At 39.3% G+C, this 14393-nt stretch overlaps 1 protein-coding gene across 1 annotated transcript; it reads right to left on the bottom strand.

Annotated features, from left to right (window-relative positions):
* Window positions 1-8725, bottom strand: LOC128692646 (ribonuclease P protein subunit p14). The gene is made up of 4 exons (XM_053781890.2): window positions 8450-8725; window positions 8079-8254; window positions 6742-6832; window positions 1-1932 (listed from the first exon to the last, which is right to left on the bottom strand). Exons 2-4 carry the CDS (start codon window positions 8120-8122, stop codon window positions 1714-1716), a joined length of 354 nt encoding a protein of 117 aa, XP_053637865.2. The 5' UTR covers window positions 8123-8254; window positions 8450-8725; the 3' UTR covers window positions 1-1713.
* Between the last annotated feature and the right edge of the window lie 5668 nt (window positions 8726-14393).

The raw sequence follows: 14393 nt of genomic DNA on the forward strand, positions 1-14393 counted from the left end.
TTTAAAAGAAAACTTTATTAAAAATATGTGCATTAATTTTTACCACAACATTAAGTAACAGTTTTACAGTACAATACAGTTTATATTTTTTTATTTGGCATTACACAAGAAAATTTTATATTGTAAATATTCCATGTTTAAAGCTATGTTGTAGTGGAGTCTTTAATGACTTATTCTATACAATTCCTACTCACTGCTTCCCCAGTATTCAAAATATTTTTGCCCATATGCAAGTATCAAGCAAGTTGTAATTTGAGAAACATGAATGTCCCATACACTTTCACTACTCATAATGATCTCAGTCTGTTTTCTATTGTTTTTAATGCTCAATTCTGACTTTATTCTTGAGAAGAAGTAAACTTGCCTATTATATAACACATGCTATGTTATCTTTGATCAAGTTCATATGTAAATCCTATTTCTAGTATTTTACATCAAATTCTACAAATACTGAATACCACTTAACTTCATCATTTTACTATTAATTAATTTAATAAACTATTGCTTTTCTATATTTCTTTATATACCAATTATATATTTGGTACTGTAACCAGACTAAAGAGATCCAGGAATCTTCCAGGTGAGCAGAATTTCCATTTGAACAAAAGAAAATGAAAAATCTGCATTTAGCACACTGTTTTCAAACATTACATCTCTAGTGCCTCTAATTTCCTCCTTGCTGTAATGTTTAATGCCCATGCCTCACACCTTCAAAAAAGAATTGGTATTACTACATTCTAGTACACTCCCTTTTCATCTCTATAAAAATACTTCTTTTCAGACATCTCAACACAACTTACTTTTTACCCTCATCTATTCTCTGATTTATCTCCCCTTTCATGGACCCATCTGCTGATATGTTCGCTCCCAAGTACGTATAAATGCATTTACTTCCTTTTCCAATCTGATATCCACTCTTTCATGATCTTAAGATTTTATTCTCATAACCTTGCCCTTTTCTATGTTCACACTTAATTTATCTTTGCAACTTGTCTCCAAAATCTCCCCAAAGAACTGTCATAGGCAAATAGCAACTGTGGCAACTACCAGCACTTTGCATCGAATTCATTGTCTTTTAATCCCACATCTTTTCCTGACACCCTAGCATTCACTTTTACAGCCCAGTCTATAAATAAGCTAAACAACCATGGTGATATTACACATCCCTATGGCCTACTGCTTTTAGTAACCAACATATTACATTCATTTTCATTTCACATTGCTTCTCTATCCACTCTATCATATGCCTTCTCTAAATCCATAAATGCAACAATCAGTTCTGGACTGAAAGAAATTGGGTAGTAAAAAACTAAATACTGCTAAAAAATGAGCACATATTACATGGTGTACCAATAAACACTGGAAAGATGTAAGTATGATGAAGGTCAAAACTGTGTCCACAAACCAAGCAAGAAAATTATTTTTCTATTTTCCTTATTCTTTACCATTTGGGCCAAAATTCTGGCCATTTCTGATTTTTTCAGAATGAAATTGAAAAATGAATGTGACAATCAAAATTCGTACTGGTTTAGAGAAGGTAAGTTAAGGCAACTATTACTGAACAAGTCCCATTATCCAATAAAAATCATCAAACAGTAATATCTTGATAACTTTAGACTGTTTTTGTTTAGAGCAGTCAAGATCTTCACATATAATATTTAGATTAACAAATTGCCAAGTACAATTACTTACTGTGGTCCAAGGATCACCTTGTCAAACAATCACTCTTTGTGGTCCTGCTAAAGATAATAGACAGGATGATGCTTGCTGAACACTGTATACCACTGGAATATCCTTACCAGCCACTCTCATGGATGGACAGACTGTCAGAGCTGCTCGAATTTTGGCATAATTGCTGCTAGGAACTCTGATAATTACTTTTCCACACTTGGAATCAAACTTTAGGATATCCAATGGCAAGCTTGATGACACCTGAAAGAAACAAATAATGTGTGTGTGCTGGGTTCTTATGTGTGTGCTGGGTTCTTATGTGTGTGCTGGGTTCTTATGTGTGTGCTGGGTTCTTATGTGTGTGCTGGGTTCTTATGTGTGTGCTGGGTTCTTATGTGTGTGCTGGGTTCTTAAGTGTGTTTATTCTTTTATATGCTGGCATTCTTCATATTACTAAAACTAGGAATGGTATAGAGAGCATCAAACCAGAGTAAAACATGTGGAATATCATTACACTCAAAATAGACACTAACAAAACAAGTATGAGTAGTCTTACTTCTCAAAAAAATTTACTGTCTTGACTAAGTGGGTGCATCTACTGCTTCAATGTATGGACTATTGTGTATGTAGGAAATGCAAGTTTGCAAAAAGAAGATGCATTATAATTACAATAATAGGTAAATGGTGTATACTATTTCTTGCAAGGAAAAGCTCATAGTTATGCAAAGCATCTGGTAAGTAGATTTCTCTGCTTATGTTTCATGAGTTTCCACCACTTGGCCAAGGGGAGAGAGTGTTCTTTTTGGTATCACCAATGGAGAAAGCAGGCAGAGATAATAAAAAATATCTTCGGTGATGTGTGTCAGCTGTTTAGTAGTGTCTTCCTCTTGCTTCCTAGTCAATTTACTGCCTTTGTACTTGTGATGTGCTTCATATGTCACTAGATGAGCATGTGTCATGCATTAGTTAAATCTCTTGTCAATGATTTTGTAATTATGTAGCATGGGTGGAAATTTTAGGTCAATTATAAAAGCATTATAAAGTAAAAAAAAAATAAACACATGACAAAAATGAAAATAAAAATAAACTTTTCTAAAAACAACAGTTTAACTACCCTATGTATACTCAGCAACATTGTTCTCCTCATTTAAAAATTCAAACCCAGTTGATAAGACTGATAAGATTATAATGCTGATTGGCAAATATATATGACTGGGCTAAACCATACATAATGATAGATGGAATGAGGGGGGATGTACCAACAAGGTTTGAGGATACAGCACTACTTCCTCAGTTTACATAAATTACTATACACCCTGAGTCCATGGAAATACATATAGTAAACATTTAAGTAGTACAGTGGAACCCCAGTTATCAGCCAGTTCTGTTATCAGCCAACTTGGTTATTGGCCAACTTGGCTATCAGCCGGTTTTTCGATGCCCGGTTATCGGCCGTTAATTCAGTTATCGGCAGTTTGGGATGTGTCCATCCGCCAGCTGGGGCCGCTTGCATGTCAGTCTGGCTTTGTCTCTCGGTGGCTGAGGAAGCTTCTGCTCATACATCCAAACATTTTGCTTATTTTCCATTGTTTTTAGTGTTCTTTTTTTTTTTTGCAATGCAACTATGAAATAAGTAACCATGGCTCCAAAGAAAGTTCCTGTGGTAAAGAAAGTGAGAAACACCATGGAATTTAAGCGTGAAGTGATAGAAAAGTTTGAAAGTAGTATGAAGGTGGTGGAACTTGCCAGGATGTACAGCATGAATAAATCAACAATTACATCCATCCTGGCAAAGAAAGAACAAATCAAAGATGCTAATGTTGCAAAAGGAATAACTTGTCTAACTAAACAAAGGCCACCAATAATGGAAGAGATGGAAAAGTTATTATTATTGTGGATTAAGGAAAAGGAATTAGTGGGAGACAGTGTTATGGAGTCTATTGTTTGTGAGAAGGCAAGGCAGTTGCATGAGGATCTTGCAAAGAAAATGCCTGGAACAAGTGCTGCAGTTTGTGAATTTAGGGCCAGCAAAGGATGGTTTGATACAATTAAGAAGCATAATGGCATACACAGTGTTGTAAGGCATGGTGAGGTTGCAAGTTTTGACAAATGTGTGGCTGAAAAGTATGTTCACGAATTCGAGGACTATGTAAAGGCTGAAGGATTCGAACCCCAACAAGTGTTCAATTGTTACGAAACAGGCCTGTTTTGGAAGAAAATGCCAAACAGGACCTACATTACCCAGGAGGAAAAGGCACTGCCAGGACACAAGTCTATGAAAGACAGGCATAATCTTTTGTTGTGTGGTAATGCTAGTGGGGATTTCAAAATGAAGCCTTAACTCGTGTATCACTCAGAAAATCCCAGTGTGTTCAAGAAAAACAATGTCATGAAGAATAGATTGTGTGATGTGGAAAGCTAATCATAAGGCGTGGGTCACAAGGCAAATTTTCAAAGAGTGAGTTAATGATGTGTTTGGCCCAAGTGTGAAAAAAAACCTCCTGGAAAAGAAATTGCCACTCAAGTGCCTCCTGTTACTAGACAATGCTCCTGCACATCCTCCAGACTTGGAAGACCAAGTGTTTAGGGACAGTTCTGGAGGAATCACTTCATTATCCTCCACTGCATAAGCCTTATAGGTAAGGCTTGGGAGGGAGTGACTTCCAGGACTTTGAACTCTGCTTGGAGAAAACTGTGGCCAGATTGTGTCCAAGAGAGGAATTTTGAAGGGTTTGAGGCTGACCCTGACTTTGCTGACCCTGACCCTGCTAGTTGGAGGTGAGTGGCAAGGATGTGGAAGAGTTGGTGTAGGACCACAGGGAAGAGCTAACCACTGAAGAGCTGCAAGAGCTTCATCTCGAACAGCAACAGACTGCAGCTGAGGAATTTGCTTCAGAGGAGGAAGAAGGAGGTGCCTTCTTCAGAGATTAAAGAGGTGTGTGCAATGTGGACTAGGGTGCAAGCTTTTGTAGAGAAACACCACCCTGACAAAGCTGAAACAAGCCATATCTGCAACATGTTTAGTGACAAAACCCTATCCCACTTCAGGGAAATCTTAAAGAGATGCCGGAAACAGAGAACTCTGGACAGTTATTTTGTGAGACAGGGGGGTTCAGTGACTCTCAAGCTGGGCCTAGTGGCATTAAAAGACAGAGAAGGGAAGTAACCCTAGAGAAGGCTTTGCTACCTATTCTTTATGGAGGGGGTTTCCCCTTCCAAACACTAACTTCTCCCTCTTTCCTCCTCCCTATCTTCCAGAAGCCAGCATTAGCCTTCAATAAAGGTATGTAATACTTACATAATTGTTAAATTTTTTTTTTTTTTTTTTTGTGAATATTTTTGTTTGGAACGGATTAATTGTATTTCCATTAATTCTTATGGGAAATATTAATTCGGTTTTCGGCCATTTTGGTTATCGGCCGACCTTCTGGAACGGATTACAGCCGATAACCGGGGGTCCACTGTACCTACTACACAAGCCATCAATCTCTTATGCAGGAAAATTGACGATTCCCTTGATCTTGATATTCCAGCCAGAGATTTCATCGACCTTGTTGAACTATGTGTTGGCTTTATGTATTTCTCCTTCAAAAATCACCTCAACAGACTTTTGGACTACACATGGGTTTGCCACTTAGTGCCGTCCTGGCGAACCTATACATGTACATGGAACATACGGAAGCTGAGCGATTTTCCACTACTTTTCCCTCTTCTCTCACCTGGCTCCGTTATGTTGACAACATTCTCATAACTCCCACACACTTCAACGTTCAAGCTCTCCAACACAAGCTCAAAAAGGTCAAGCCCTCTATCCAGTTCACACTAAAAGAAGAAGTTGACAACACTCTTCCTTTCCTCTATGTTCTTCTCTGCAAAGCTGACCATGAACTTCATTTTAAAGTCTATCAAAAACCTACCAACCAACACAATCTTCTGCATGTCTACCCTCCCCTCGACACCAAAACTAAATGTGGTGTAATTATAGGCTTTTTCCTGCATGCACTCAGAATCTGCAGTAGTGAGTTCCTTGAGGAGGAGTGCTCTCTTATTGAACAAGTATTTTCTAAACTTCATTATCCTTGTCACTTCATTAGAGACTGCAGACGACGGGCATTAAACATCTTTAACGCACCCAGAGAAGACAATGGCAAGAAGAGATACATAGTCCTCCCCACCAACTCCATTGTTAAACACGTTTCCAACATCTTTTCCAATATCTCATTCCAAGTACATATCTACCTCCACATCCACCACCATCAAGGACATTACCAAAACAGGACAAGCTTCAATCCTCTGCAGGGGTATACACAATCCTTTATAATGACTGCAGCAAATTATACGTCGGCAAAACATCCAGAGACCTCCAAACATGTATTTCAGAACACTAGTACGCAGGCAGATCTGACGATCCAAGGAATGCCTGTGTTCACCAATGAAATTCACACAACCATTTAATCAACTACAGAAACACAAGACTTATTGCTAGAGACGACAACACTCAATACCGAAGAATCCTGGAATCATCACTTATCTGTACGTATATCCCACAACTTCAACCAGAACAACGGCTTCTATAACATAGTTGAACCCCTTGCCAAGAAACTTCATCACTATCCCTCATAAGAGCATAAGAATAGAGGAACACTGCAGAAGGTCTACTCATATACTTATCCAATCTCTTGTAAAGCTACCCAAGATTGTAGACTATCACCCTACTCAGAAGATTGTCACATGCAGCATTCTCCATTTATCACCTTCTCCACCTGACCCAGCATTCTCCTATAAATACTTGCATATCTTTCACCCAGGTAGATCTGTTTGTGACTTGATAAAGCCCACTGCATGGGCAAAACGCTGTCAATAAATGATCACATTATACTACTTAAGTGTTCATATTTCCATTGTGTTGCTATTTTATGCCATTTATTTCCACCCTGAGTCCATGTCAGAGACAGGAAGCCCATTGCTTGTTGCAGCCCCACCTTCCCCACCAAAAGATTGTTCACATGGTCATCCATTAAGCTTCTTGCTTTATAACCTGACTGAACAACATGCTCGGTAATAACTTGCCTCTCCAAACATAGTATCGACAGCAGCTCGGAGGACAACTTGTACAAGATCAACTGTCATCTTGCAGGGTAAATCCTGATGACTATAATCCCTGTTCAGGAAAGATATGAAATGAATACATATTAGTTAGAAAAAACATTTCTTGTTAAGTATAAAGGAAATTTTTTTACATAACCAGATAGTAAATTATCCTATAAATATGCTTGACTGCTTATTGCAATACTGAAGCTATGGGTAAATTTTGAGAATAAAGAAATTCAAATACCGGTAACATCAAATTATAAAAAGTAATGATACATCATTTTTTAAAACACACGCCATCTCCCACCAAAGCATGGTGACACAAAATAGAGGAAACACATTAACCATCATTCATTCAACTTCTGTCTTGCCAGAAGTATGATGGATGCTCAAGCTTGTAGAACTTAAAACCTCCTTTAACCACCTCATTCAATTCTCCCTGGTATGACCTCTACCTCTCCTTCCTTCCATGCTACAATTATGTATCATCTTAGTCATATCCTGCTCCATCTTCTCTAAACGAGGAAATCCACTTAGGGGTAAACCTTGACTCTCTTGTTTATGATTCTGCTACACCTATATATGGATTTAGGCAAGCATAAGCTTTGTAATAGTCACTTACAATTAAGATGCCAAAATCTGACTTTCACATTTGTATGCAAGTAGTATAGCAAACAGACCAGTTTAAATTATAGCACAACAATGTCCACAATTAAGAAATGACTTGCCATCAAGTTGTTTCAAGGGCTGAAAGCAAATGTTTCTCAGCTGTTGAATTTATGACTAAGGCCATTTGAAGCAAAAAATATCAGAGAAGGTCAAGTTTGTTTGGATTACAATAAACTTGAGCAAGATCAGCTGACTGATTCATCAGCAGTGGTAAATATGGTGAATGATTTTTACGAGTATACAGTACCTAGATCAACAGTTAATTCACTTTCAGTAACTTGGAAATATGCACTAGGCTTCATTAATAGGTAACACAAAATGCAACAGCTTTAAATTTGCCAAAATGCAGTGCAGGACAGAAAAAAAAAATTATTTTTCACGAAGAGATAAAAAATTTACATACCTACTTAACCACTACAAATAGTGGATAAATTATCATGGGGAGCACTAAAACTGTAAGGATTATACAGCACCTATGGGGAGGATGGAAGGCATTCAGTCTTAATTAAGGGAATTGGAGCACAGATCCAATTCCCTAGATCAAGAGCCCCTCACCAGCATCAAGGAACCTCCCTTGAGGGTAATAGTGGCCAAAAAATATATATATTCTACGCTCAAAGAAATAGCCCCAAGTATACTCGACTTACATATGAACATCAAGATACCAGTGTCTTGGTTCCAGAGTTTTCATGCTTGAAGCAGTATGGATAAGTGCAGTTTACTTTAAAGATTTCTTCTGCCAATAACTTCACTTGTTGTGTTGTCACCCTTGTTATGTTGATTCAGTGGTCTGTTAGCGAGGCCAGGAGCTATAACTCGATCCCTGCAACCACAAAAATGCCAATACAAATAGGTTAGTACTGTTAGGTGCTTGTAAGAATCATCTCATTGTTGATCTTGCTTTTGCTGAAATTTTAGATACTGTTATACTTTCCATGTTTATATATTGCCTGTTTTTTTTTTTTAACTTGTTAACGTTTACAGTTTTCTTATTTATATGAAGTGGAAAAGAACCCACCTCTCAAAATGTTTTCAATGTTGTTTGGGATTTTAAAAGTGGTTCTTGCAAATGTAATGTCAAACAGTGGAAGAGAAAATGCTATATATTTCCTGGAACTGCAATGGCAATAAGAATGTGTTATTAATGTTCTGAGTGATGTATGGCATCCACACACTACTATGGACGAGGCAGAAGTTACCCCAACGTGAAAATGGTGAATTGTTTGTCTTCGACAGCTGACATAATTTTTTTTTTTATGTTGGGTTTAAGAGCCTCAACGGTTCTAGGTCCGTATGAACCCTCTAAAAAGAAAACCTTAGACGAGGTATCAGTCTATCGTTCATTATCTAGAAAGTAAGTTCAAAGGTTATTTAGGTACAAATCTACACAGTTTTGGAGTTGAAAAGTCTCACCTTCCCCTAAGGAAACTTTCCTCTCTCTTAGCTCCATGAGTCCTGAGCGGCTAGTTTATTGTGCACCTCATTAGATATTTTATTTCAGCATGATAAAATGTTCGTACAAAGATGAATGACATTTAGGTGTGTATGCAGATAACCCCTTAACATGCAGAGTATTTCTGGCAAACTTAAGACAAATAGAAATGTCACTTTGTCTAACTTTCTTGAGTTATCCTGGGTAATCTACACATGCTATATGTGATAATTTATGTAACTGTATTTATGTGTACCTGTACCTGAATAAACTTACTAACTGTAAGCGCTAATAGTATTACAGAAGTAATAATGGGTCTGTCAGTTCCCAATGAGCATTGTTACTTCACTAGTAAGGAATATTAATGGTAATAAGATATTCCACCTTTTTTTCATATTGTATTCCATACTGTGCTGCAACCAACAACTATATGAAGTAATTGTAATATACGAAATGACTAATATTTCTTTCTAGTGATGTGACAATGCCCAGTGAGGTCTGACACAGACCCAGTGTGACCTGAGTAATACTGATTTTTGCTCTACCACTCACAGGATGAACTGTGGGTACACAGTAAACTAACTGCTCGTGGGTAAGGGATAACCCGCCCACACAGTGGGTAAGAGATAACCCGGCCACACAGTGGGTAAGAGATAACCCGCCCACACAGTGGGTAAGAGATAACCCGCCCACACAGTAGGTAAGAGATAGCCCGCCCACACAGTGGGTAAGAGATAACCCGCCCACACAGTGGGTAAGAGATGACCCGCCCACATAATGGGTAAGGGATGACCCGCTCACACAATGGGTAAGGGATGGCCCGCTCACACAATGAGTAAGGGATGATCCGCTCACACAATGAGCAAGAGATGACCCGCCCACATAATGGGTAAGAGATGACCCGCCCACACAGTGGGTAAGAGATGACCCGCCCACAATGGGTAAGGGATGACCCGCTCACACAATGGGTAAGGGATGACCCGCTCACACAATGAGTAAGGGATGACCCGCTCACACAATGAGTAAAATGTGTAAGGGGTGGGTGCATGATGGATGTATGTACAATTATAGCAACGGTGCCAGAATTCATTTTGTGTGTAACAAATGCACTTTGGCACAGTTACCCTTTAGCAGTGATGACATTGATTTACCTAATTTTAATACAAATGACCCATTGCCATATATTGATGATTATGATTGTTTTATGAAAACAGGCCTTCACTTTATTCATGTCAATGCAAGATCACTTCTTCCTAAATTGGCAGAGATTAGGATTCTAGCTAACAAAATTAGGGCGGCAGTTATAACCATCTCTGAATCTTGGTTGGATGATACGGTGACTGACGACGAGGTCAAAATAGAAGGTTACAATATAAAACGCTTAGATAGGAACAGAAAGGGCGGTGGAGTATGTGCCTACATTAGAAATGACTTAGCTTACAACCCAAGACCTGATTTAAATAACAATAAACTGGAGATTCTATGGTTTGAAGTGCTGCTTCCCAAAACCAAACCCATCTTAGTAGGAACTAGTTACCGCCCTCCTACCCAGGACCAGTTCTTAGAAGACTTTTCCAGAGTCTTGTCCGGAGTTGAAAGCAATTGCGAAACAATAATACTGGGCGACTTCAATATCTGTTTTCAGCAACAAAATAACGGGCTATGCAAAAGGTATAAGCAAATTCTAGGATTAAATAGCTACACCCAACTAATTAATAAACCAACCCGGATCACACAGTTCTCAGCCACCCTAATTGACCACATACTTTGCAACCGCGCTGAGAACATTAGTCAGTCAGGCGTCATTACCACAGGTCTTAGTGATCATTTCATCATTTACTGCACCAGGAAAATCACTAGGGATAGGATAGGCCTACACAGGACAATAAAAATGAGGTCAACTAGAAACTACAGTAAAGAAACACTGGTAAATAGGCTACACAATTGTGACTGGACAGAGATAACAAGTTGCACGGACGTAAACGATGCCTGGGAAAAATTCAAAACAATGTTCACTACCATTCTTAATAATATTGCACCAGTTAAAGAGGTTAGGATTAAACGAAGAACTGAACCCTGGATGACTACTGAGATATTAGATAATATGAAATTCAGAGACCAGCTGCTAAAAAGATTTAAAGCAAACAGACAGGATATTGCAGCACTAAATGAATTCCAAAGGGTGAGGAACAGAGTACAGAGGCTTATAAAAGGAGCAAAGGCAAAGCACTATTGCTCAAAAATTGAAGAATATAAGCATAACCCCAGAAAGCTCTGGCAACAACTAAAACAGTTGGGGTATAGCCATAAGCCAGTAGATAGGTCTAACATAGTACTCACTATCGATAATGAGGTATGCCACGAAACATCTAAGGTGGCAAATTGCTTTAATTCCTACTACACATCTGTTGCATCAACACTAGTAAGTAAACTACCAGCTGCATCAAATACCTTTAACACAGACTCTGATAAGTTTCAAACATACTATACCAATAAAGGGGTAACCCCAAACAGTTGTCAACTAGTAAGTGTATCTCATGACTTCATTCAAAAAGAACTAAGCAGGTTAAACCCAACTAAGAGCACAGGCCCTGATAACATCCCGTCTAAGTTCCTAAAAGATGGTGCTTCTGAACTGTCAATCCCTATTGCTCACATAATAAATATATCAATCACCACTAATACCGTACCGGAGGGGTTCAAGGAGGCCAGAGTTACTCCTATCTTCAAGAAAAATAATAGGTCTGATGTAAGCAACTATAGACCTGTTAGTATACTCAGTATAATATCTAAAATTCTGGAGAGGGCGGTGTATTCTCAAGTAGTTAAGTACCTTAATGACAACAGCATTCTCCATAGCTATCAATCGGGCTTTAGAAGATCCTACTCAACCGATACCTCCCTTATTAATCTGATGGATTACCTGAGAACTGAAATGTCAAAAGGGAACCTCATAGGTATGGTAACCTTAGACCTGCAAAAGGCCTTCGATACTGTCAACCACAATATATTATGTAAGAAACTTCAAGCTATCGGTATAGGTTCTGTAGACTGGTTTAAGTCCTACCTTAGCAACAGGAGACAAATAGTCAAAATCAACAAAACGGAATCAGAACCCCTGCCGATAACATGTGGAGTTCCCCAAGGTAGTATTCTGGGTCCCTTACTATTCTTATGTTATGTCAATGATATGCCTATCAGTGTCAAGTGCAAACTCCTACTGTATGCAGATGACAGTGCTCTGTTAGTGACAGGTAAAGACCCACAAGATATTGCTAATGTTTTAACACTGGAACTGGAGTCCTGCAGCAAATGGTTAGTAGACAACAAACTATCATTACACCTAGGGAAAACTGAAGCCATTCTCTTTGGAACGAAACATAAACTGAGAAGGGTAAATAATTTTAATGTTCAGTGTAATGGGGAGTCCATCACTTTGGTTTCATCAGTTAAATATCTGGGAATCCCCTTTGACCCATGCATGTCAGGAGAATTGATAGGGAACAGTGTAGTAAAGAAAGCGAATGCCAGGCTGAAGTTCCTGTATAGACAAGCACAGTGTCTACCTACTGAGGCTCGCAGGACCCTATGTCTAGCCCTTATACAATGCCATATGGATTACGCTTGCTCTTCTTGGTACTCTGCCTTGACAAAAAAACTGAAAGATAGACTGCAAATCACCCAGAACAAAATCGTAAGATTCATCCTGGGGCTGGGACCAAGAGAACATGTAGGCCAGGATGAATTACAGCAGTTGGATATGCTGAATGTTGAAGACAGAGTAAAACAACTGAAGCTAAATCATGTTTATAAAATTGCTCACGAACAGTGTCCAGAATATCTTGCTGTCAATTTTGTCAAGGTTGGGAACCAAAGCAATCATAGTACTAGGGGGAGAGAGCACAACTTTGTAGTACCCACAGTCAGAGGCCAGGCTTCAAACACCTTTTATTGTACAGCAATAAAGGAATGGAACAGACTACCCACAAATGTCAAGGCCAGTCATAGCTTGAACCAGTTCAAGAAGACTGCCAAAAAGTGTCTGATGAATGAAGCAACAGAAAGGGAAGGGAATGATTTTCTATTTTTTAGCTAAAATACGTGTAAATTTTACCTTATCCCTAGTAATGACCCTCGTATTGTAGATAGTCGTAATGCCCCTCGTATTGTAGATAGTCTTAATGACCCTCGTGTAGTAGATAATCTTTTTAGTATGATAATAAGATGTTATCTTCATTATAGAATAATAAGAAAATATTATAACCTTTATATTATAATAATAAGGTAAAAGGACCCCAATGGAAATAAGTCACTCTGTCTGACTTTTTTGGGTTATCCTAGGTTCTCTACACATATGCTGCTATGTATGATAATTCTATGTAACTGTATTGTGTATACCTGAATAAATTTACTTACTTACTTACTTATGACCCGCTCACACAGTGGGTAAGGGATGACCCGCTCACACAATGAGTAAGGGATGACCCGCTCACACAATGAGTAAGAGATGACCCGCTCACACAGTGGGTAAGGGATGACCTGCTCACACAATGAGTAAGGGATGACCCACTCACACAATGGGTAAGGGATGACCTGCCGCACAATGAGTAAGGGATGACCCGCTCACACAATGAGTAAGGGATGACCCGCTCACACAATGAGTAAGAGATGACCCGCTCACACAGTGGGTAAGGGATGACCCGCTCACACAATGAGTAAGGGATGACCCACTCACACAATGAGTAAGGGATGACCCGCTCACACAATGAGTAAGAGATGACCCGCTCACACAGTGGGTAAGGGATGACCCGCTCACACAATGAGTAAGAGATGACCCACTCACACAATGGGTAAGGGATGACCCGCCCTCATAAGGAGTAAGAGATGACCCGCTCACACAATGAGTAAGTGTTCGCATCGCTATTGGGCCGTGCGGACGTGCTGCGCAGTAGCTCCTGATTGAGTTGGCTTTTGCGCAGTGTTGACGTGTACTTAGCTCTGTGAAGATCTGTTTGCGCGCTCTCTACGAATTGAAGCAAGATGCCCTCCATCGAGCAACTTTATCAACAGCTTAAGGAAGAATTGAGGATGGCGAAGGTGGAGATTCGGCGACTGACCGAGGAAAACAAGAAGATTCGTAGTAGTCCTCTTGTTTTGAGTCCTCAGGTCAAGAAGGAAACTGGTCAGTGGCTGGACAGCAGGGAACGAAGTTGACGATCAAGAAGACGAATGGAAAGGTAGAAACGATGAAGAAGAAAGAGACTGCCGTGGAAACTGTTGAGGAAACATCTAATACATTCTCAGTGCTACCCGACGAATGTGAGTCGACTACTGGGAACATCACGATGAACGACACCAAGGAAGGTAAGAATATTGTTGTTGTTGGGGATAGCCAAGTTAGGTATATGGATAGGGTGTTCTGCTTGAAGGACAGGAGTAGGAGACAGAGAGTTTGCTTTCCTGGGGCTGGGATGGAGGATATTGTTAGCCGTCTGGATGACATCATGAGAGGTAATGGGAGCAATCCTAT

Source organism: Cherax quadricarinatus, chromosome 30 (assembly GCF_038502225.1).
Source record: "Cherax quadricarinatus isolate ZL_2023a chromosome 30, ASM3850222v1, whole genome shotgun sequence".
In the NCBI taxonomy this organism is placed as follows: Eukaryota; Metazoa; Arthropoda; class Malacostraca; order Decapoda; family Parastacidae; genus Cherax; species Cherax quadricarinatus.